The following is a 24,725-nucleotide window of genomic DNA, read 5'->3' on the forward strand; positions in this document are numbered from 1 at the left end:
CCTCCTAAGCGCTCTACACCAGCAGGTGGTCAAAAGCAACTCATTTCGTCCCGTCTTCTGTACGCAAGAGGGAGCGGCAGCGCCACCCCTGGCCACGGCAAGACCAGGTCTGGAAACCGCCAGAATAAACAGACCTGCTTCCCAATGCTCCAAGGCTCGCTGGGAAGGACTTTCCTCAGTGTGGCATCAAAGGATTCAGGCCTCTGAAATCTTTGATCATTCCACCTCTTCATTGGCATACTAACTTCCTTTCAAATGTCATTCTGACGTGTTTTAGTTTTCTTTATTATATTCAATTAGTATCTTCTAAACCTCCTTCTTAAGACTCTTTCAGTTGGCTTGAGACACTGAGCAGTTTGAAGGCTGCAAAATTGATCCTTCAAGGCACGATGACCGTGTTGCTGGAGAGGTGGAGACAGGACAAGTACCCTTGTCACAGAGGGAGGCGGGGGCTGGTGGCTCTGATGCTGCAGGAACCCAGGTTGTCAAGTCATCCACTGAGGCCCCAGGAATCAGTGGGAAAGTATTTCTCATCCCCCTCCCTTTCCTGATGTTTGACACACTTTCCTCCATCCCTTATACAAATTAGGAATGTGTCACTTAGCAAAAGTCAGCTTCAGAAAGCAGTGAGGTGGCACGTACCTTCTTTTGAGCATACCATAAAAAGCCAATGGACTCATTCCCAGAGAGCATGTTTCTAACTCAGGGGGCGGCTTGTTCTCTTCCTTCCAGGGATTTGACTCTCAGGATGTCCGAATGTCCCGGAAGAGTCCACCCTCAATCTTGCCTCCCCATTCTGACCTTTTTTATTTTTTCTTTGAAACAGTATCTTGCTCTGTCACCAGGCTGGAGTGCAGTGGCATGATCTCGGCTCACTGCAACCTCTGCCTCCCAGGCTCAAGCGATTCCCCTGCCTCAGCCTCCTGAGTAGCTGGAACTACAAGCACGTGCCACCACGCCCTGCTAATGTTTTGTATTTTAGTAGAGATGGGGTTTCACCATGTTGGCCAGATGGTCTCCACCTTCTGACCTCATGATCCGCCCACCTCGGCCTCCCAAAGGGCTGGGATTACAGGCATGAGCCACTGCACCCTGCCCCCATTCTGACTTTTTTTTATACCACCAGCCCTAATAGAACTTTGCAGGGAGATGTGAGAGCTTGGTAATGACGCCTCCAAAACGAAGAAAGGTCTGAGAAAGTCAGTGCTTGCTCCACCAGGGACAGTTTTGGGGGTTGATAGAGGGGTTATGCCAGAGTATTGACACTTTGATCAAGGTAAACACCAGAAGGGCCAAAACAGCATTCTGATTAGAAGCTGCATGGTCACCTGTGAAGGGAAAGCAACAGATGTTCAAATCCCCCTACCCCACCTGGGTTTTGGAGGGTGGCTCCCTATAGGGCAACCCCCAAACTTTGTGCACATCATGCTTCATTGTGTGCACCCCAACAGAGATTTGGTTTTTGGTGGCTTTTTTGTTGTTTGTTTTTTGAGATGGAGTCTTGCTCTGTCTCCCAGGCTGGAGTGTAGTGGTGTGATCTCCACTCACTGCAACCTCCGTCTCCCAGGTTCCAGCGATTCTTCCACAGCCTACTGAGTAGCTGGGATTACAGGTGTGTGCCACCATGCCCAGCTAATTTTTTGTAGCTTTAGTAGAGACAGGGTTTCACCACGTTGGCCAGGCTGGTTTCAAACTCCTGACCTCAAGTGATCCGCCTGCCTCAGCCTCCCAAAGTGCTGGAATTACAGCCAGGAGACACCGTGCCTGGCCCAGAGATTTGTTTTATCTCACAGTGAACAGAGATACAACCTTAAAAGTGTTCTTCTCCATGTCCCACCAAAGGATGGTCCCAGAGCCTCTTCCTGTTCATGGAAGGAAGGTCCTTGCCATGGGGGGGGGGGGGCAAAGGCCCAGAGCCCCAAACCAGGAGCTTTCTAAGCATACACACCAGTGGGAAGAATATCCTGACCTTGTCACTAAGTAGCTTCCCTTCCCCTAAGTAGCTCTATGAATTTGGCCCAGGAGCCACCTTTAGGATAAGAAATCAGTCAAAGGAAAAAGGGTGGCATGAATCTGGCAATTTAATCATCAGGAAAATCGGGGGTTACTGTGGGGCTGCCTGCAAACCAGCCAGCTGAAAAGGTCTGCGTGCATGCAGTGAGGCTGCTTCTGCTCTCTGAGATGCCCAACTGTGAGGGGTGAGGGAGTGCACACATGTGCATGTGTGTGGGTGCATGTGTGTGCATGTATGTGGGTGCGTGTGCATGTGTGTGTGCACGTGCGTCTTGCTTCCTAAGCCCATCTTGCGTCCTCACCTCTTCCTCTTCGACTATCTCTTTTGGCCTCTTCCTTTACTCCTTCTCCCCCCGATACATTCATCATCATCTCATGTCCTTCTTCCTTTCCCTTCCCCCTCACCAGCTTTCCATTCATCTCCTCCAAAGTCCACTGTCATACACTTACCCACGTTTTTAAGAAGCCTTTGCTCCTTGACTTTATTCACCCCTTTCTCCCTTACCAACTAGGGTTCCCTCTTTGCCAGGGTCTCTTTGGTGTCACTCTCTGGGGGTGGGAGGCAGGGAGACTGCAGGTGATGCTACTACTCCAGTAGCCTCAAATGACACCCAATTTGAAGCAATTTCCCAGATTTTTAGAACACAACACCCCATAGTATTCGTTACCTGAGGTGAAAGTCTGGAACATGCCAACTGTTACCCCCGGGTTATCCTGGACTTGGGATTCCCCACTCTGGCAGATTTGCCCATCTTCAGTAGAAAACTGCTCAAGATCGAGAGAATGAGAGGCCACACCCTGAGACAGTTTATCAGATGGCTTCCCCACCCACACAGCTAGTGGTTTTGCTGGTCTGCCCCTTCGGGATGATTTGTGGCTTGATGTTCTTATTGGCAGACAAAATTTCAGGCTGATGGAAATACATCTAATATGCACATACATATGTCATCTTAAACACATGTCCATTTCTAAGTAAGGATTTGCATTTTTAGAAAATTCATTTAGAATAATGCACTGGTTGAAGACAACCTCTGGAATCAACAAATTTGCATAATTTCCAAAGAACTGAAGGAACACCAAAAATATTCTTTTGTTTGTTTGAAACAGAGTCTCACTCTGTCTCCCAGGCTGGAGTGCAGTGTCAAGATCTCAGCTCACTGCAATCTCTGCCTCCTGGGTTCAAGCAATTCTCCTGCCTCAGCCTCCCGAGTAGCTGGGATTACAAGTGCCCATCACCATACCCGGCTAATTTTTGTAATTTTAGTAGAGACAGGGTTTCGCCATGCTGGCCACACTGGTCTCAAACTCTTGACCTCAGGTGAGCCACCCACCTCAGCCTCCCAAGGTGCTAGGATTACAGGCATGAGCCACCACACCCACCCAAAAATATTCTTATCCTCTGCCTTCCTCTAATGAATTTCTACCCTGCAGCCTTCCACTGCAGGAACGCTGCACATGACAACCTCTGACCCCAACCTTTGGCTCCCATACTAGCTAGAAGGAAATCATAATTATTATCATCATTATGAAGCAGCTATCATTTTCTGTGTACATACTATGTGCCATCATTAAGCATTTAATGAGCACAAACACCTCACAATTTTTTTTTTCAGGCAGAGTTTTGCTCTATTGCCCAGGCTAGAGTGTAGTGGTATAATCATGGTGCACAGCTGCCTCAAATTCCTGTCCTTGGCTTAAGTGATCTTCCTGCCTCAGACTCCTGAGAAGCTAGGACTACAGGGACATGCCACCACACTTAATTTTTTTATTCTTTGAAAAAATGGGGCCTTGCTTTGTTGTCCAGGCTGGCCTTGAACTCCTGGCCTCAAGCAATCCTCCTGCCTTGGCCTCCCCAGCTGCTGGGATTACAGACATGAACCACTTCGCCCAGCCTCAGAACAAATTTTTGAGGCAGGTGTTATTGTACCCATTTTACAAGTAAGGAAACGAAGGCTCAAAGAAGTAGCCTCACAAAGTCGTGCTGCTGTCGGAACCAACTCTGACTTCAAGCTTTTGTTCTGACTAACATGCTGCCCAGCCTTCAAAGTCACCCTGGAGCGACACTGTTGAAGTCCCCAAGCATTAGATAATCCCCCTCCAGAGAGGAGAGGAGTTCCCAAGAAGACTTCCTACGGGCACACTGAACCCCCTTTTTAGGAAACACACATATAAAAATGCAAATGCAAATTCATTAAAGAGGTGATGCTTCACTTTTAAAAAGAATTCCCCACAGCCCTTCTTTAAATGGACTCTGACACATACAAAATAGAATTCAATTTAGAAAAATGACGTTTACTGCAATGTTTCAGAAACAAATGAATTCCTTAAACCAACACATTCATATACAAATAACTGTCTGACAAAGATGGAGCAAGATACACATAGCACAGGAGAACCCAGCTGAGAACCAGGGGCCATCCATGAGCCCTGGACACACACATACATATGTGCACAAGGACACACACGTGTGTGCACATGGACACATGCATACAAACACACACATGTTCATGTGCCCAAGCACATACCAACACACACACTCATACATGTGCGTGCACACATATACACAAGGACATACTGGTACACTCATACATACATATACACATGTGCACAAGCACATATGTGCATATGCTCATACATGCTATGTTCACACACACCCCAGGGCTCCAGGCAAAATCACCTTGCCTCCTAGTAGAATGTCAAAGGGATAAACATTAATTGGGGAAAAAAGTTGTCAGCCCATAGCCTTTCAAAATAGACCCTGGAAGAAAAGGAAGTTGGTCCCTAGCCACTGTGTTCCACACAGACCCACCCTGGGCTTAGTGTTAGCAAAACTGGCCACGAAAATCTTCCGTCTGGGGTTCCCTCCACCTGCAGCTCTGAGCCCTGCTGCCATCCTCCCCTCCCTCTCCCACCCACCTTAGCCAAATTCTCAGGGGCCTGGGGATGGGGAGGAGGTAGGCATGGACTCCAAATCCTATTGGGGAGAATATCCTAATTAAAAGCATCTCTTTTTCCCTCTTTAATTTTTCTTTTTCTGTCTCTCACCTTAACACATGAATGTTCCTAAAGTTTTGATGTTGTTTTTTTTTTCTCGGACTAAACCATTATTTCCAGGGGGAGAGGGGGAAGAAAGGCTCTAGAGGGCCTAAAGGGGATAAGGGAGACCAAGGAGCACCTGGATTAGATGCCCCCTGCCCGTTGGTATGTTTTTTTGTTTATCACTTGTTCTGGTTTTTGTCCCTGAGGTTTGCAAGTTGGAAACAAAGAAGGCAAATAAACTAAGATGTGAACCACATGTCTACACCAGTGCTACCAAAATCTATCTGTTCATTTGACCGGTGAAATTCTGCCTGCTGTTGGGAGTTGCTTTATAACCACAGCTGCAAGTAATTCGGGCTAAATCCCTTGCCTTTGAATCCTTTCCCTTTGAAGATGCAGAACAATTGATGTGTGGAAGTGAAGACACCACTAGGAAAGGGATTTTCGGGGAAGGTCTCAGCTCTTAGCTCAAGGGTGGCTTTGGAAGCCAGTGCAGCATTTGTGAGCCACGGATTTGCCTTCTTTGTTTTGTGGCCACCTCTGTGGGCCAGCCATTCAAGCTGTCTGAATCCTCACTCGGTCAGGATGCAGGAACCAGAGTTAGCATCTCCTCGGGGCCACTGACGCTCAAAACTGGGCAGAGCAAGGCTAGATGAAGAGCTTCTGATGCCTAGTCTCCCAACGCTCACCAGCCATCCAGCTAAAACCTTTAAAGCTGCAGACCAGAATCGGTAGACAGACACCCCATGGGAGGCCTTCTCAAAAGAGCCAACAGTGAATGATCACGTACATCTGCTGGGTTTCTCCAGTGCCTTTCAGTCCATTTGAAAGTTCTGGTAACTATGACGCACTACATTGAAGTGTGTCTGTGTTTATACTAAGTGAATCTGTAAAGACAGGGAGATTAATGGAGAGGGGCAGGTTGTACAGATGCAAAGCTGAACTCTCCAGAGCACAAAGAGGGCACAAAAACTGGATTTGGGAGATGGGGGACCACCTGGGATTTAGCCCCTGTTTGTAGACGTCTCAGAGGTCCTGCATCCTGGCCAGGGTAGGACTGGGCCTCTCCACTCCGTGGTTGGAGCTGGCCAGCCTTTACCTGAATAATCATCGTGGTTGGTTTTATGAACAGGGACACCGAGGTTTTAAAGGAGAGAAAGGGGAGCCGGGGTTACCAGGGCTGGACGGACTGGATGCCCCGTGCCCATTGGTATGGCATCGCTCTTGCTTGCCTGCATGGCCAGTTTGGGCTTCCCACGTGTGTGATTCATACCGCGTGCTTCCCCAGCCACCCTCCACACTCCTTTCCAGCCTCCCCATCTCCACGTCCCTCTTCTTCACTCTGTAGACACCAAGGGTCACCCCACCTTGGCTGGTACTCTGGGGGCTCCCAGCCATGCCACCCTCTTGCATGCGAAGGTTACCCAGATGTTTCCTGGCTTCCTGCTGCAGCTACTTCTAATGCACATCCATCTGACGTGAGCAGCCCTCCCACCCTGCAGCTGGCTTTGGCTGCCTCTGATCCTCGTCTCCAAACTGATTCTAGACAAAGGTGCTAGAGACTCCAGCTAGGAAAGTGGGTTCTCTGGGCTAGTTCTCAGAACCATGACTTCTTTTCCTTGAGGCAGCGCAGTTAGTTCAGAATGCACTGGCTGAACATCTAGCAAAACGTGTGAATGAGATGCCTGAGTCAGCCCTGTATCCCCTGCCTCCTCCATCGCATGATTTGAGGGACAGAGGGGCATGATTACCAACAGGATAGACTCAGAAGCTCTAGAAGTGAGGTGGAGGAGGAGCCACCTGCCTATTCTTCCAGGTTGGGTCATGGGTCACTGCCCAGGTGACACTATCAGAACTAGGGGATGGGCCGGGCGCGGTGGCTCAAGCCTGTAATCCCAGCACTTTGGGAGGCCGAGGCGGGTGGATCACGAGGTCAAGAGATCGAGACCGTCCTGGTCAACATGGTGAAACCCCGTCCCTACTAAAAATACAAAACAGTAGCTGGGCGTGTAATCCCAGCTACTCGGGAGGCTGAGGCAGGAGAATTGCCTGAACCCAGGAGGCGGAGGTTGCGGTGAGCCGAGATCGCGCCATGGCACTCCAGCCTGGGTAACAAGAGCGAAACTCCGTCTCAAAAAAAAAAAAAAAAAAGAACTAGGGGATGGTCCAATGGTCCAAGATTAGGTTTTCAGATCCTAAAGGGTTTGTTCTTTTTGCTTAAATCTCCAAAGACAGTACCAGACCCTTCCTTGTCCCTTTCTTTCATGGTCAGATGGCTTCTTACTGAAGAGTCTGGGAGAGATGGAAAGGTTGAGAATAGAGTTCAGGAGAAGGAAGGGAGACAGCTAAGGACCCCTCTTCCAAGCACATCCCAGGCTAAGTGGTAGCAGTTTATTCCTGCCTGCCTGGTCCCTCTCTGGCATGGACAGTCTAAGCCTCCAGGCTGATCCTCTTACTGCAAAAGAAGCAGAAGGGAGCACTTTACTGCTCTCCCCGGGTTTCCCCGATAGGTTTGGAGTTCAAGAGTTACTTTATCATACCAGTAATAAATGAGAATTTGGGGCCTCACATCCCTACCCTGGGGTCACACAGGAATTCTCTTTGACAAAAGAGGAAAATATGTAAGAAATTATGCTGTGTGACCCTGAGAGGTGGTTGTAGAGCCCCTTGAATGGCATTAGGGACTTTTAGGAGGAGCATATGCAACAAAAGTGGAGTGCAGAGCGAGCAGGCAGGCAGCACGCTTCCTGTCCCTGACGGTCCTGCCAAACCCCAGGCATACAGCCTGCACAGCCACCTTTCTCGACCCAGACTTCTTGAATGCAGCCTGTACATGCACCTTTCCTATTCGAGACTTCCCGCATGCAGCCGGCACGGACACCTTTCTCATCTGGGACTTTCTGGTCCCATCCAAGCACCTCCCTTGAGCACCAGCCAGGTCTTCCCTTAGCCACAATCCCCTCCCACAATCCAGGCACCTTTAGTTCTGCCAGCAGCTGCCTTGGCCTCTCTGCTCCTCACCATACATTACTTTTCATTCTCTGCCTGCCCTGTCGTCCATACCCGCTGCCACCATCCACGTGCCAATGGGAATGCCGCTCAGGCCTGCAGAGGCTCCTCTCCCTCCCAGCATCCATGTGACGTGTGTCGCACTGCACCATGGCAGGCTGGGGAAGGGGCACAGGGTCACCCTGAAACTGTGGAATGCACCACCTCCCCGTGCAATCCCCTCCCCAACCCAGAGGGGAAAATGAAGGTCACCCTGATTTGACTCTCCACGTAAAATGGCATTATCTTCCGTAACATCCCATATCAATCTGTCATTTTTCAATTACTTTTACTGGAGAAGTGTCTGTTGTTTCTCACTCTGCCTCCTCCTCTGTGTTATTATGGACTTGGGGGACAGGGGTAGCTATTGATGGTGATTTTTACTACAAGATAACCAGACTTCCGAGGCTCTCCATATTGGGATCAATCCCTGCTGAATGCCAGGTGATGAGTGGTTTCAGCTCCTGGCGTGGGTGGATGACATTAGACCAGGACAGCAGAGGACTTGCATTCCACAAGCTCCCTCAGGGCTGAGCGCTTGCTCCAGTCTTCTGGAGCCCGTGGCCATCTCCTCGTCTGCCCTGCCTGTCTAGCAGACTTGGACTGAGAACCAGATCTCTGCCCTTGGCCCAGCCTCGCCTTCTCCACCTGGTCTCTAGATTTCTAGATCCCCCAACAGGTATGCCAGTGAGGAGGGGAGACGAGGGCCTGAGAAGACTCAGGAAGGTTTCTATCACTGAGGGCAGAACATGAACATCTCGAGGCTAAATGGGCTGCATGGTTGTTACCGACACTGGAGACCGACAGTGTGCAGTTGATTCCTGCACTGCTACCGCACTGCACCCCCAAATTCCCAGCAAAGGCTAAGACTTTGCTAGGAACTGTTGTTTTCTTGCCGAAGGCATCTCAGGGCTGCGCTGCAATACCCATGAGGCTGCCTGTCCCTTCATGCCCCTCACCCCACCCCAGGATTGATCATCAGAGAGGAACTGTCTGCATGTCCTTCTCCTTCTGCTTAGGAAGAGAGACAAATAAGAGAATGAGAGGGCTGGGAGGGCCCTTAGAGGTCACTTCAAGCAACCACCCTTGCCCATGTTTTACAGAGGAGGAAACTGAGGCCTCCTCGTGCTGAGTGGCTTGCCTATGAGCAGCCAGCACTCCACAGGGCCAGCGCAGAGCCTGTTCCCTCGTGGCACACAAGGACATCTCTGCTTGCTGGTCCCACAGGCAAGAACAGCCCCTATGGGCCTTGCACTGTGGCTGCATGTGAGCTTAGCCAATGGGAAAACAGCCGGATTTGTTTCCACCTCCTTCTGAAGTTCTGATCTGGAGTGGAGAAAAGAAATAGACAAGAGTGGGTGGGCCACATCGTGATCAGCTGCCAAACTGTGTGTGGCCCTTGTTACCCCTGTCCTGCCCACTTGGCAGACTGTCACAGGTAGTCTGAGCCCTCTGCCTTCCTTTCTCCTTGCAGGGCGAAGACGGCTTACCAGTCCAGGGCTGCTGGAACAAGGTAAGGCTTCCCATCGATTAGCACCGGGGCTCCATTCTCAACAGTGCCATACAGTTCCCACAATTTCCATTCTGCCTTGCTACAGATGAGGCAGCGAGACATAGGTCAAAAAGGCACTGTCTCAAAGGCAGGATGCCCATTAAACATCCCATACACTGAACACTCTTAAAGAACGTTTTTAAATGCTTCTTAAGGTATCAGCAGACCCTACGCGGAATGTCCATGCAGCCACACAGGTGACATCTTTATGCTTTGTGTGTTCACTGTACATAGTGTCTTTCCCCCAAGGAACTTCCCCAAGAAGTTCCAGATCATGTTTTTACCTTAGACATCAGCTACACTCACAGATTTCCTCTGAGGTCATTTATGACACATGAGGACATGTCTTAGATGTAGGGCGGCTCAGCTGCTTCCACTCTGGTCTCACATGCTACTGTGCCTCCCATAGGGGCTGTGCTACTCACCACTCTACCACTCCCCTTGTATTTAAGCTGGCAGAGCTTCATGCCAACACACATGTGACCTGCAGCACAATCTCTCCTGGGCTCCCAGCGTTCCTACCGACAATGAGTGTTCATTTATTCACACTGCCCTTGGCATTTGCCATCATTACATCAGTCTGACAGCACAGGGCTGTGCCCTTTCACATGATCACCCCATTCAACCATAGATCCCCAGAGCGCAGGGCTGCCCAGGCTGACAGGGGCCGTCTGCTTGCTAACTAACCCAGAAGCCCCGCCCTGGTCCCCAGTAATAGTGGCAGCTGCTATGCTGTGCCATACCGTCTGCCTCTCACTCCAAATCTCACCAACGCCCCACCACCATTGTCTCAAGGTTCATCCTCATTAAGGGGCTGGGGACTCCAACCTGTTCAAGGTCTGTGCTCAACGAATCCAGTCCTGTTCCAGTGACAGAAGAGTCACACTTACGATGAGATGAACAAGCTCCCCTGTGCTAAGATGCCCTGAATCTCATTAGTGCACTGGGGTGGGTAAACATGGTGAAACCACCAAGACCCCAGGCCAACGTTGAACACCTTCTTGCCCGGGTACCTAAAGCACCCCCTAACCCAAGAAGGAAAAGTTCAACACTCAAGACAGATTGCTCCCCAGAATCTGTCCCTGGAGCCTGTCCTCGTCCTCCTACCAAGCTCCACCTAGATCTAGTTAAAACACCACAAAAGCAGGTCAAAAGTGTGTCGAACAAGACCTCCAAACCCTTGCCCCCTAAAAAAAAAATTCCTCTTTATGATTGCTGCCAGTGGTTAGGAGATAGAAATGGTTGAACTTAGCCGGGAAGAACAGCCACCACCAAGAGCTGCAATGTCTTGGAGAAGCAACTTGAGACTTTCATGACTATTCATTCACAGCATGTCTAATCCGGGACGATGCAGTCGTTACAGGTCAGGCCTCCAAAGCCAGCAGAGAAAGAGAGTGCCCTCTAGTGACCACAAAGGTGAACAGAGAGGTGAACTTGGTTTCCTGCCCTCAGGGAGCTAAGGCAGTCACCAGTTTCTCCCACCTAGGGGCTCATGGTTCCCACAGTTCCCCTGTCCGGAACTCCCATCCAACCCAGGACAAGATTTGCCTCCCTTCCTACAAAGGAAATAAACCTCTGCAGACCCACTGAAACTAACAGAACATTGTTTTGTTTTTGTTTTGCAGTGATGCCTCTAACCTTGGATTGGCCTGTGTGTGTTTGTACATAGAATATTTATTTTTATACAGTTTTCACTTTTTGAAAATGCCCGAAGTATGATGCCTCTTACAGATTATTAAAAAAGAAAAACCGGCATATTTTGTACAGAAAATATCAACCTCTTCCCTTTTGTTTACAAGATGTTTCGTCTAAGTCTGTGTCTCTAATACACTTTTTGTGAGTATGGTCGTAATGTCTGCATGATATTTGTGCACACTTATTAAGTATTGAAGCTTAATAAATTATTGTGTCCTGGTGCCAAAGGGGGCCAGCCAGAACTGAGGTGCTGGCTAGCTCGTGTGAATTCACACAAATGTAGAGGTCCATATTTGCCAAGCTAGGTGTGTCTAAGAATATTTTAAACCCTTGTGGATTTTCATTATTAAAAAAAATGAAACATGGCAATTCATGATCCTGATTAATCATTATATTAAATACATTCTCTTCTGTGAAAGCAGGAAGTCCCAGAAGTAGGGGTCCTCAGAAATATAGAGCAAAATTTTGAAATGTGAAGTTCAACAAAGGGAGAGGGGGGACTCTGTTGAGCAATGTATGCTGTTACAGATCCCAAGTTTCTCACAGTGCTTACTGTGTGAGAGCATTCAGTTATGCTAAGGGCCCCCAGGGTTTCAAAGGAGCTATTTGCTCTTTTCCGTTGGGTTACGGTGGGTTTTTGTTTGTTTGTTTTGCTTTGAGCTACAATCCCTAGTAGCCGCTCTTGCTAATCATAGCCGTTGACCTGATTATGAGTTTGTGGGTTCACTCACAACTAGCAGTTGAAGGAGCTTTGCCTCATCTGAGGCTCTACTCCAGCCTAGGGTATTCGCAAAACATGCATAGATCTGGGCGTGGGCTGGGCCAATCTGAAGTGGTTTTTATTTTTTAAAAAATAAGGTTGTATTGTTTTCCATATTTAGTGCATTGCTTAGAAAAGGTCTCAGGAAACTGGTTTTAATGACTACTTAAGTCTTTCCTATGGTGTAACATATAGGTTTATTGTTAGCTGTTTGACAGCATAAATTCGTACTTCTAAAAGCCTGAAAACAATGTACTCCAGTAGTTCACGTACATCCCCATCTGGTTTACATTTTACATTTTCTTTATACATCCTTTCTTCTTAGACAGCGCAAGGGGAAATTTAACCCCAGATTCTGTCCACATGCTGTCACACAAAACCCTAAATTAGTGGGCTTCACAGTCATTAGACACACCCCTGCCATGTGTGGGGATGAAGTCACACTCGCAAGCGCTCATGGTGATGAAATCACATGCAGCTCAGACCCAAAAGGATTATATCGACATTCTTACTCCAAACGTCACTAGGTTAGCTTGGAACTTGGACAACTTCCTCCTCTAAGTCTTGGCTTCCTCATTTGAAAAGTGAACCAAGTCTGGGTAACATAGCTAGACCCTCGTCTCTACAAAAACATTTTTCGAAATTCAGCCAAGCTTGGTGGCGCTCGCCTGTAGTCCCAGCTACTCCAGAGGCTGAGGTGGGAGGATTGCTTGAGCCTGGGAGTTCAAGGCTGCAGTGAGCTATGATCGAACCACTGCACTCCAGCCTGGGCAACAAAATTTGACCCTGCCTTTAAAAAAAAGAAAAAGAAAAGTGAGGCCGCGCAGTAGTGAATAAGAGTTGATCTCTGTGGACACAAACAGGGCTCATCTGAACCCAGTGATGCTTCTTGCCCCGGGCCAACTCTCATGGCCGTGTAGCCCAGGGATTCTCCAGCAGCCACAGAGTACTTTCAGAGGCTGCAAAACTATTTTAATTTTCACCTTTCTACATTTAAAAGAAAAAAGTGAATATATAACAACGAATCCAGCCAGGATTGTTTTTGTCTACCAGCACAATTGTAAAATACAGTTTTTTGACCAGCCTGACCAACATGGAGAAACCCCGTCTTTACTAAAAATACAAAATTAGCCGGGCGTGGTGGTGCATGCCTGTAATTCCAGCTACTCTGGAGGCTGAAGCAGGAGAATTGCTTGAACCCGGGAGGCAGAGGTTGCAGTGAGCCGAGATCGCGCCATTGCACTCATTGTTGCCTGGGCAACAAGAGCAAAACTCTCTCAAAAAATACAGATATAATATTTTTAATTAAAAAAATATAACTATTTTTTAATGGAGGAAGGCAAAACTGCCCAGGAACCCCAAAAGTCATAATGCAGCCCAGCCCAAATCCTCTGTCCCTTAGAATTCAGTCACCCTCACTGCGGGTGTTCCCATCTCCAGGCCACACTCCTCCCCTCCCAGCCAAGGTCCCAAGCACATCAGGGTGTGACCCAGTTCTTCTAACCCCTGGCCTGATTCCCTTTCAGGCTCTGGCCGGGGCAATCACAGCTCACTGATGATCTCAGAACAGAGCAGAGTATTCACTGGAGCCCAGGAAGCGGAGATTCAGTGTTAGCTGAATATCCTGGGTAACTGGGCAGAGAAACCCCTTTCGTTCCAGTCCTGGGGTTATTCGTTTACTTAGAACACCTCAGCTACTGCCACGAAGGATTCAAAGTCACAAGAATCTACGTAATAAAATAGAAATGTGTGTAAAGACAACTTTACAATTAGAGAGGAGACAGTGGAGGCTGGGAAGCCCAGGGGATGGCCGAAGGTCCTTGCCGTAACTGAGGTGGGGTCGCACACATCACTTCATGCCACCTGGTGGTCACAGAAAAAAAAAAAAAAAAGGCTCCGCCCTGTTTTCGGAGCCCACAATGCCCTGCCCAGTGGACTGCAGTCCCCGAGGCTTAGTCCCGCGTGTGTAAGCACATTGTCTGCACACACGGTTGTGGCTGCTGTCGTGCTCAGCCGGGACCCTGCCCTGTCACTAGACTGCACCCCAGGCTCCTGATTGCAGGCCTCTGCCCCCGAGCCTCCCCACTTGAATCTTGGCTGTGTGTCAGATGCAGTAGAGAGAGATGAGAAGTAGGGAGACACATGGTCAAAGCGTTTGCACAGTAGCTGGGAGTCTGTACTAACGCCCAGCAGACCAGGACACCCAGGCCAGAAGGAACAATGTGGTGATGGAATGCGAGAGGCAGGCAGGTTGCAGGAGGGACCAGGAAAAGGCCAACCCGAGGGGCAGGTGCCACAGAGGGCTTGCAGAGGAGAAAGACACGCTGTCTGTTTTGGGGGACTTGCAGCACCTCTTGGTGAGAACTGCCTGCCCAGGGAACCGGAGAGGCACCCAGCCCTGCCCACTGAGCATTTGGTGAAAGTTCTTTGTAAATTGCAAGGTGCTGGGTCTTCAGGCCGTTTATCTCCTGAGATTCACTCTCTGGTTCCAGTACATGTGGCTTTGTGCTCTGGCACAGCAAGGCACATGTCCAGCATTGTCCACCTGGACACCTGCAAAGACTAGCCAGTACCCCATGGTTGGCAGTGTGACCGGGTCTTCTGGGCCCAAATGGTGCCTCTCCCCAAGGCTGAGACTTATGTGGCTGTGGTCACGTGGGCCAAGGGAAGCCGCACCTTGCTGAGGGAAGAGGAGGCTCCTTCCACACATTCTCAGTCCGCCCCATCTTAGCCCCACCCCGTGCTGCCCTCCCTTCCCCAGCCCTGCCTGCCCCTGGCAGAATGGGATAGGGTGGAGCTGGGGAAGGTTGGCATCAGCCCGTAAGAGGAAGAGGGCACTGGCCAGCAAGTCCAGAGACTCAGCTTCTAGTTCTTTCTCTACCATTACCTCGCAATGTGGCCTTAGGCACCTTACTCCAGGTCTCAGTTTCCCCAAGCATCAAGTAAAGAAGCAAGACATGGGTGACCTCCATAAAACTTTCCAGCTCCGACACCCTAAGGCCCTCTGGGCAGGTCACCTCCTGGGAGGATTGTGGATGCTGAAGCATTCCACGGCCCCCGCCACCTAGAGTTATTTCGCTGTGACAATATTATGCATGGCATTAGTTTTGCAAAACTGTGTGCAGCATGTGTGTGCTATGTAACCCCGAATAACAAAACTTCGAGTAGACCTGCGCCACCCAGGAGTAGGGTAGGCAGGGCCGGCTTTCCTTAGGGCAAGAACGCTGTAGGGGTTGTTTCTCACATTGGTCTCGACACTGAGGATGTATCAGACAGAAAGCAATACAGCGCTGCCCACCTGGCACACGCGGGAATCCCCAAGCCCCACAAATGTTCAGGGACGCTACACTGGCATGGGGAGGCCCGCCCACCCCCCTCCTCTCAAACCCTCTGTGTCCCTCCCATGTACCACCTCACACACTCCCCCAGCGTGTCTCCCCCCTTGCCCTGGACTTGGACACATTTTCAGCCAGCTCGAGACGTCAAGTCCCCAAGACTGCACATCATTTCAAAAGCAAAGAGCAGGCTCCCTGTGAACCTTCAGAAAAGAGGACACCATACCAAGATGTGGAACCAAGAGGGAGAGCAAGGGAAGGCGCAGCTATTCGCCTCTCAAGGGAGCAGAACTCCCGAGGGGTCGCTGAAGCAGGATGCCCTTCACTATGGCAAAGGAAGCGGGAAGGGAGCCGCATCTTAGCCACTCAGGCAGAACTCACTGCCATCCACATGCAAAGTGACCTCTGGCTGCTAGAAAAGCTGAGCTCTGAGAAATTGCCAAGCATCTGTGGAAGGAGACTCAGGTGGAGACAGAGGGCCACTGCCCCTCACCCCCGGGCCCTTCCCCAGTGGAGCCACCTCCTTTCTTGGGCCTCCCACTCACCCCGCGCACACACTCTGCTGCCCCTCCACAGGCTTGCTCCAGCCGGGCCCTTAGCTGGAGATGCCATTGCTTCTTATCTGTCTCCTTTCAAGGCCCAGCTCAGATCCCATGGCCCTGGAGAGCTGGTTCTGGGCTCCTCAGTTGGTAGAGTCTCTCCTCCCTGCAACACCTGGAACTCAGTGTTCTTTTCTTCCTCCACCTGATGTGAGAGTGTGCAAAGGGGCTCTTCACATTTGATAGGGAACTCTCAGAGGGCAGGGACTTTCTTACTCACAGGCACTGGAGGGACCTAGCTCAGTGTCTCCCCTACAACCCAGCCATCGATCCAGGCTCATACCCATCTACCATCTCCTGCGTTATCAGCCAGCTTTGCTAAGCACCTGACGTGGGCAGACACTGTGCTCCCTGCCAGGCTGGAGAGGAGAGGGACGTGGCCCCTAGGACTGTAAGACCCAGCTCCTCTAGGAGCTTCACCAGAGCCACCAGGAGCACACCCATCAGGGACGAGTGTGCTAAGTGAGGGCGACAGCCAGTGAGGGCAGGGGTGCGGAGGACAGAAGCTCCTGCAGTGGCCAATGTGGACAGAAAGGGCAGAGGACTAAGCCAGCTGGGAGGGACGTTAGGAAGCAGAGACGGAGGAGATGGGCCTGCACGCAGGCAGTCCCCAGCCTGGGCTCAGGCTCTTTTCCTCAATAGAATCTTCCAGTGAGCTCAAGCCTGGGCCATGCTCACTTCTCAGGTCGGGAAGGACAAGTGGGATGGCGATGGAAGGAAGAGGGTAGAGAGGGCACCTCCCAACTGTGAGGGGCTGGGAGTCTGGCCGCCAGCAGCTGGGGGTGGGGATGTCCTGGCCAGGGAGGCACCCCGGATGTGCCCATCACCAAAGCGTTTCCTTCTCAAATACCCCTTCTCTATGCCTCCTCAAGGGCCAGAGTTCTTGGTTAGCTGCCAAGAAGTGAAGCCGGCAAGCCCAGAGTCTTGGGGAAAGCGCCTTGCCTTGGAGGAGGAAGGAGGTGGAGAAGCTGCCCCTGGACAGAGGGTCGCCGGCCGATGCCTTCCAGGGTGTGCCTGGTTTGAGGGGGTGATCAGAGTGTGATGCGACCTCGGGTGTGCGTGGATGGGCCTCTGTCCTCTCCAAGGGCTACAGCTCAGCCAGGAACACGAAGGCACCCACACCTGCACCCCTCCCGCTCCTGTGGCCTGCTGAGGTGTCTGCTGCGGCCCCCGCCAGGGCCCTCTGCTGCTGCTGCCCTTTCGAGGGCTCTTGGACTCCTCTTGCTCATGGAGAATTGTGGTTCTGTGAGCAACCTCTCTGCAGAAGGGGCTGTACACACCACCCTGCTCTGACTCGGAAAACCTCCTCCCGCGGCAGGCCAGACAGCTGTCACCCCTCCCACCTGTCCTTCAACTTCCTTTGGTGCTACCACCATCAACCCTGTCACTTCCTGGGCTCTTTCCAGTGTCATAAGCAGACAAATGTACCAAGCTGGAAAAGCAAGGAGTGTCTGTCTTAGAAAGGATGGAAAGACAACGTAGTGGAAGAGAGACGCCTGTAAGCAAGACTTGGTGGCCATGCCTGGTGCCTGGGCTGGTCTTCAGAGCCAGGAGCCTCACCCATCTAATCCAGCGCTCAGAGGTGCCCCAGCCAGTACTAAACCAGCACAGAGGGAGGCCGCTATCAGGGTCTGAAGTATGCCCTCTTCCTTTAGCAAGATTGTCAAGGGAACAATGGCTGGAAATTAACACCTTACATCTCCCTTTGTCATGCCACCCAAACAACCTGCTGCCTATGTCTTCAGTGAATAGAATGACCATATTTTCTTGTTCTATCCAGGACACTTCGCAAGTAAGAAGGGCCCTGGTAGTCATTAGGCTGTGACAGCAGATGTCAACCTGGCAAACCAGCAGGTGCTCACAGTAACAATGACCCAATACCCACGTCATCCTCCAGCCCTTCCCGGCCAAGCTCTGGCAACAGCTCAACCCCTCCTGCTGCCTTAAGAGTGCAGCCATTCACCCCTGGCCTCAGGTGTCCACAGGGCCAGGTGGACATTGTGTGGAAAACAAGGGTGAACACGCCCCTGTTCTCACCTCCAGGCACCTCTGGGAGTGGGATATGATCAGAACACAAATGGCGACGCTCTCTGAAGGGAGGACAGACAGGCCAGCAGAAGGCAGAAATGAAGGAAAGAAAAATCTTCAATAAACAAACATTTGGAAGGAATTTTTCCCCAAGACTATTTTAAAATGAAGAGGCTGGATCACCAGGGTCACCAGGCCATTCTGGTGATTTGACTTTAAATTCTGGGATTCTGACTTTAAATGCATAATCCCATCTTTCCTCGACCCTGGTGGGTTAGAGAAAATGCTTCAGCACAAGTCTCCTTTTCTCTCCCATTCATCCTCTCTGGCCCACAAAGCTTGTGGGTTAAAGTACCCTCCTGATCTTCATTTGAGAGCCTCATCTCTCTCTCCTCTTCTGGTGCTCATTGTAAAGTAGGAAGAGCAGCCTCATTACACGAGGAGGAGCAGTATGTCCAAGACTGCAAACAAATTGCACAGGTCCGTCGCGGCCCTGCTTCGGGTCGAGGGCGCATGTGCATGACTGGATGCACCACAAGTCATCGCTAATGCACGCAGATGTTGACCCAGATGTGACGTGAGGCTCAGTAGGAACTTCCAGATTTTTTCATAGCCAAGTTAACCAGTCGCGCAGCCCTCCTGCCCTTCCCAGGGCATGGCAGAAATTAAAGGCATCCCTATTTAGAATGACACACATGTGAATGGGTTTGATGACTCCAGATGACTCACAGGATCCTGTCCATTTGTATACAGTCGAATGGTCTTCATCTCCTGCCAGCAAGCCACCCCACTCTAAACCTACAACAGTCGAGGAAGACAGATCCATCACAGCCACCTCCTAAGAAGACTCAGCCCAGTCCCAGGGCTCACTGTAAGATTACAAATGCAGTGAAACTGCTTGCTAAGAGACATTTATCTTGCACTCCACTCATTCCAAAGACAAAGCATTTATTTCATTGCAAAGTCTGCCAAAATAAACCTGCCTGCAACTTCCCAGCCGGTGGGAAAGCACTCGGGCCAGGATGGGAGTAGGGAGATTGGGTGACTGCACAGCCCGCAGCAGGCCAGCAGAGTGACCTTAGCAAGTGCCTCCCACGCTCTGAGCCTCCATTCTCTCACGCGTGACCTGGGCCAGGCACTGCCTACCTCCCAGGTGACGTGAGGGCTATCTCTGTGGAAGCACTTGGAACACGGTAAAGAGCCATGCAAAGACTAGACAATACCATTGTTACTGTTTGCTGTTTAGAAAAAAAAGGAAAATGAAAAAACACTTGCTTTTCATAGGCAAACCTCAATTAGATGGAATCACTGAGGAATGGCTCATTAAAGTTTCTGGTACAATTACGTTCAAAGAGGCCCTCCTTGGAGCCGTGAAGAAGGCCTGACTCATACACATTGCGGACACTGAACTGAAGTTGTGGAAATGGTGGCCAGCTTGGGAGAAGACATGCGGATGGACCTAGGAAGTTGCTTTTTCAAACTAAATTCCACAAATGTTCATAAAGGGTTTTTTGCCCTTAATCTTAGAAAAATCAGCAACTTAAATTATTTTTGCTTTAAAATGTCAGTTCCCCATATTGCTGGTTACGTGAGGTTTTTCTCTTCAGAGGGCTCTAGCCTGCGACCTTTCCTCCATCCCGGTCCTGCCCACACCTCCCTCCTTTCTCCTGTCCGCTATGCCCTTGTAGATGCGCTGGGCAGACTCTGCATGTGATCAATCTGATGTCTTAAGTTTATATGTCATTACCTCAGTATCTCAGTGGAAGAAGTTCTATTTCATTGTGTCTTGTGGCAAACTTCAGCCCGGTTAATGGAGGATTTCATGTACTTTTAAAAGTAAGTCAGGCTGGGTGTGGTGGCTCAAGCCTGTAATCCCAGCACTTAGGGAGGCCAAGACGGGTGGATCACTTGAGGTCAGGAGTTTGAAACCAGCCTAGTCAACATGGCGAAACCCTGTCTCTACTAAAAATACAAAAAATTAGCCAGGCATGATGGCATGCACCTGTAGTCCCAGTTACTCAGGAGGCTGAGGCAGGAGAATCACTTGAACCCAGGAGGCGGAAGTTGCAGTAAACCGAGATGGTGCCATTGCACTCCAGCCTGGGCAACAGAGTGAGACTCCATCTCAAAAAATATATGTATATGTGTGTGTGTGTGTGTGTGTGTGTGTGTGTATGTATATGTATGTATACACACACACACACACACACACACACACACACACACACATATGTAAGGCAGAACCTAATTTTCAGAATTGCATAACAGTCACCGCTGATCCTACTGGTTCCACAGATTCAGCATTAGGAAAAAAAGATTTTCCAGAGTAACCCCTAGATGATGAAAGCACAAACTCCTTACTTCTTCTCTTGTGGTAGTTATTTTTGTTAAGGATCTGTCCATACTGCAGGCAGTGGGTCTTTTTTATGGAAGAAGAAAACATTTACCTGCATACGGTTTGCTAAAGGTTCAAGTTTATTTATCATTTCTGTTTTAATGTAAAGGCAAGGTGTCTTCATTTTGCTAGGTGTTGCATGTTTCCTCTGACTTTTAAAAAGCTGTTTCCCCTGAACTCTCCTTTGGGACAGAAGTGCCCCTGGTGAGGCCATCTGGTGCTAAGCCCCCAACGTGAGGCCTCCCCTGCTCCTCACCTAAGGCTTCCCAACCACATGCATGCCCCAACCTGACCTCCGCCAGAGCCCCGCGTACACCCTCATGCCTCTTACCAAAAAGAAGTAATTTCCCAACGCTCAGGCCTTTCCTGGCCGGCGGCTCAGTCACCTTCTCTGTGTGCGCCATGTTCACATCCCTAGAGAGCCCATGGCTCACGTCTCCTCGTACCCAGCAGATGGTGACTTTTTGGTGCTCGTTGGCACATTACCAAATGTCCTCCAAAGGTCTGCAGCAAACTCTGACCGCTCGCGGAATCTGACCCCAGCCCTTCAGCTCTGATGGCTCCTTGGCCATAGCTCTCCCTAGCACAGTCTCATATCCTTTCGGTGTCCCCTGACAATTTCTCATCCCTTTCTCCTGCATCCGTCCTGGTTCTCTGTTTTATTTTTCAATACTCTCTTATCTGCTCCCCACCCCCAGACCCCTGGGCTCCCTCCCTCTTCTCGTCTCCATCTCTTTCTGTCTCCATTCCCATCCCCCTGCCCGTTCCCTCTACCCGCAAGACCTCCTGACACTTCCTTCAGCGCAGCCAACTGATCACTATCACAGCTCACCTCTGCAACACGACGCGCAGGGAGGAAACTTCCACAGTCTTGTCAACCTGTGTGACAGCTTTGTTTTCCTGTCAAACACTCCTGGTGCCTTTCATTTAAATAGATTCTTTGACAGATATCTTAGTAGGTTCCCTCTAAGAGGAAAAATGTGCATTTCTAAAATTTTAGATTTAATTTATATTCTGAATCTGATAAAAGACTGTTATTAGGTCCTAAAGATGAAGAAATGTTTTGGGTTTTTTTTTTTTACGTGTTTTTTTGGCTTCATGGTCATAAGCAAAGTGTCTAGGATTTCCTGTTAGTCCAACATGTCAGAGCAAACTCCTCAGCACAGGCCGGTGACACACTCAGCTCTGGAGGGAGGCAGGCAACGACAGTGCAAAGGGATAGACTCTGCTTCCTTGTCTTTAAAACGAAAGGAGACCGGGTGTCATACTTGGAGCTTCTATAACTCAGTAACTTTTCTGTTGATTTCAGTAAATCAAACACACTTTTCCTTATGCCTATTGGATTTTGTTGATTTAAAGAGATGTTCTGGCTCAGGCCTGAGTTGATACCCACCATTCCTCCACCAAACCTGGGCGGAAAGTTACAGTGAACAAAGAAGGGCTGCCGTTCTTCATGCTGGGAAGACCAGTGAGCGCTTCCAGAAATGTTCTCTCCTTCTGGAGAGGGAATGCACTTGGCTTCCCTTCAGTGCACGGCTTGTTGGAATCTGGGATTCGATCCCTAATGAGTGTTGAGACATCCAGAGAAACAGAGTGCCTGGTATTTATGGCAGAATGTAGAAGAACTCATCTTTTTCTTAACCAATTCTTTAGTTTACGGTTTAGCCCATAAGTAAGCAAGCCAGTTCCATGGCCATCCAAGACCCTAAGAAAAGATCCCCCACCAATATTTCCCATGAATGATCAGGGGTCTACAGGGTTTCCATCACTGAGGCCATTGGAGTTCAGTGTATACGCTCTGGCATGATCAGGATAAAAATGGCAACCTCTAAGTGGTTCTGTTGCCAAAAGAGTTTATGGATTGTGTTGAAGAGAAAATCGGCACCTGTGTTTTCTGTGGTGTTACCACAGGTTCATGCAGGATGAAGTGATGTCTCTGGGAATATGGCTGTGCAGGGACCATGTTAAAACAGGTGTCACATGAGCCCTCACCCGGCAGGGGTAGAGACAGGACAGAGCAATGTCCTACTATACTACTTGGCAACAAAACATGCCGTTCTGACACACAAACTCACAGGAACTGGATGCTTCTATGTGGAGACATGGCCTCCAGTCTCCCTGTCAAAATACTAACTTAATATCAACCAAAGATGTCCCTCCCCACTTAGAGAAGAGCCCTCAAGGAAATCTGGTTTCTCCAGTTGTTTTCTGAAATAGCTACTTGTGTGGGTGTCCCTCCCCAGGTCCTAAGACACTCACATAGGGTTCTTCAAATACGCTTGATGTTGAACGTCAGTGCCCATAGCCCCCGGCCTGTCTACACAGGCTGCTGACCATAGGAGGGAGAAGCCCTCTGTGGAGCCCGGCAATCCCAGAGTGGCATTCCCCTGGGTGGTAGTAATTCCAGAGCATAGTGGTCTCTGTGGCCCCCCATGGCCCTGGCCTCACACGCAGCCTCTTGGTACTGACGAAGGGACCCCTCCTGTGTGTGATTCCTGTGCCTTGAACCACAGCTTTTCTCCAGCAATCCATAACTCCTATAGTCTTTTACGCCAGACTCTACCAAGCACAAAATCATCCCACGGCCTCTTTGGCTGATAATCTAAAAAAGGGGCACTAAGGAATTTTAATTAGTCTATAACTTTCAGAGCTTTCTCTATAAGAAAGATTAGAGAATCTCGTATCATATTTCAGCAATTTAGCAAAAATAGCATTTTGCCAGGAAATGAATCCTAAGGGACAGTGTCTGGTTCCCTTCTTCGTAATTCCTTTCTGCCCAACTGAACATTGCAAACTTCCACAGCAGCCCAGGATGTTCTTACCTTTTTATTAAAGCAATGGAATTTTATGCATTTGATACCTTAGCTCTTTTGTTTAAACTTTTTATCTCGTTATTTGGTGCATTTGGTGTACAATATTTAAATGTACAGTATTTTATCTCCATGATGAGCTTAATTATGAAAGTTTTTCTTCCTTCTCATAGACTTCAGATAATTCAGAAATGTTTAATTCTTCACACTCACTTTACATATGTTGTGCTGTTTCTAATTTCATGTATGTAAATACCTTTTGACATACTTTGGTGTTTCAAGTTCTGTCTCTATTTTTATTGTGATCCTTAATCACTAAGATTCTGTTATCATTCTTAATGTTGGATATTTTCTTCTGGTGCACACTATTTTTTTAATCACCTTGGATATTTTGAAAATACGTTAGTTATTTGCGTACGTAAATACAGGAAAGTGCTTTGCTTAAGCTGTAAGCTCTTTGACTTTAAAATTTGGTCCTCTTAAATGCTACCTATCTGGTTTTCTTCCAATTAACAGGTGCTATTTCAACAAAACTTGTTTCTCTGATGAACTATTCTGTCCTTTCCATTTCTGCCTTTAATTTTTAATTGCCTGTGATTCGGTTTGCCAATGCCTGAATATATCAGATCAAAGAAAGATATTTCCCTTGACAGTGGCATCTCCTGTCCATTTTGCTAACTTCCAGGCTGAGAGTGAATAGCAGGAAAAACACCCCGAGCGGCCACAGTTCGCTAAGAACCTGCTGAGTAGGTGGCTTCACAAATGGCTCCTCAAATGTTTTGGCATTGAGGGACAGACTCTCCAGCTAGCCAATAGCTGCATCTGTTTGAAACGTCTTGCTTCCCACTTTTCCACCTCCAGGTAGACTTCAACCTGGAATTCTAGGAATATCTGTTGACCCAGGCTCTGCTCACCAGTGAGGCAGCACACACAGAGACAGGCAGTGTGGTCTTGGTTTAGAAGAGACCTTTCTCCCTGACCTGAACACATCCATCCTGGGCACTGTGACACCAGGGTGAGGTCCCTGCAGGGGAGAAAGGAGACCTGGGTTCTGGTTCCAGTTCTGTCACTGGTGTAATGACAGCCATTCTGGGCCTTGGTCCTCTAAAATACAGGGCTAGACCTTCACTGCAACTCCAATGTTCTATATGAAAAGGCTTAGCTGAACAAGTCAGTCTATTATTTGAAATACAGCTTTGCTACCGCCCAGATGTGGAAGATTTTAGCAAATGAACGCAGCTGCTCTTTTAAGTAGGAGGTCTTACCCACTGGGAACCACAGGGGCCAATGACTTCAACCACAGTCATGTAATAGGTACCCTAAAGATCAAAGGTGAACTCAAAAGAGTGATGTGGGAAGATCAATTACTAATGCTCTTTCGAAAAAGCCATCAAATGAAAAAGATGAAGCAGGAACTGGCTAAATTAGCCAAATGGTTAGAAAACAGTTAC

The 24,725-nt window shown here is 49.2% G+C and overlaps 2 protein-coding genes across 4 annotated transcripts in view; one reads left to right on the plus strand and one right to left on the minus strand.

Annotated features, from left to right (window-relative positions):
• Positions 1-11,497, plus strand: part of LOC101043224 (uncharacterized) — an 87,692-nt gene extending 76,195 nt beyond the window's left edge. For 2 of the 3 annotated variants that reach the window (XM_039478357.2, XM_074382348.1), the window contains 3 exons: positions 5,128-5,214; positions 9,575-9,613; positions 11,278-11,497. In XM_039478357.2, coding sequence (XP_039334291.2) covers positions 5,128-5,214; positions 9,575-9,613; positions 11,278-11,280 — 129 coding nt within the window. In that variant the 3' untranslated portion in view covers positions 11,281-11,497. Of the gene's footprint in view, positions 1-5,127; positions 5,215-6,184; positions 6,263-9,574; positions 9,614-11,277 lie in introns of all 3 variants that reach the window. The other variant, XM_074382347.1, reaches the window with a different exon arrangement.
• The window catches only part of AIFM2 (AIF family member 2), a 194,078-nt gene that overhangs the window by 21,686 nt on the left and 147,667 nt on the right, over positions 1-24,725 (minus strand). The gene's annotated exons all lie outside the window — the stretch shown is intronic.

Source organism: Saimiri boliviensis, chromosome 12 (genome assembly GCF_048565385.1).
Source record: "Saimiri boliviensis isolate mSaiBol1 chromosome 12, mSaiBol1.pri, whole genome shotgun sequence".
NCBI lineage: Eukaryota > Metazoa > Chordata > Mammalia > Primates > Cebidae > Saimiri > Saimiri boliviensis.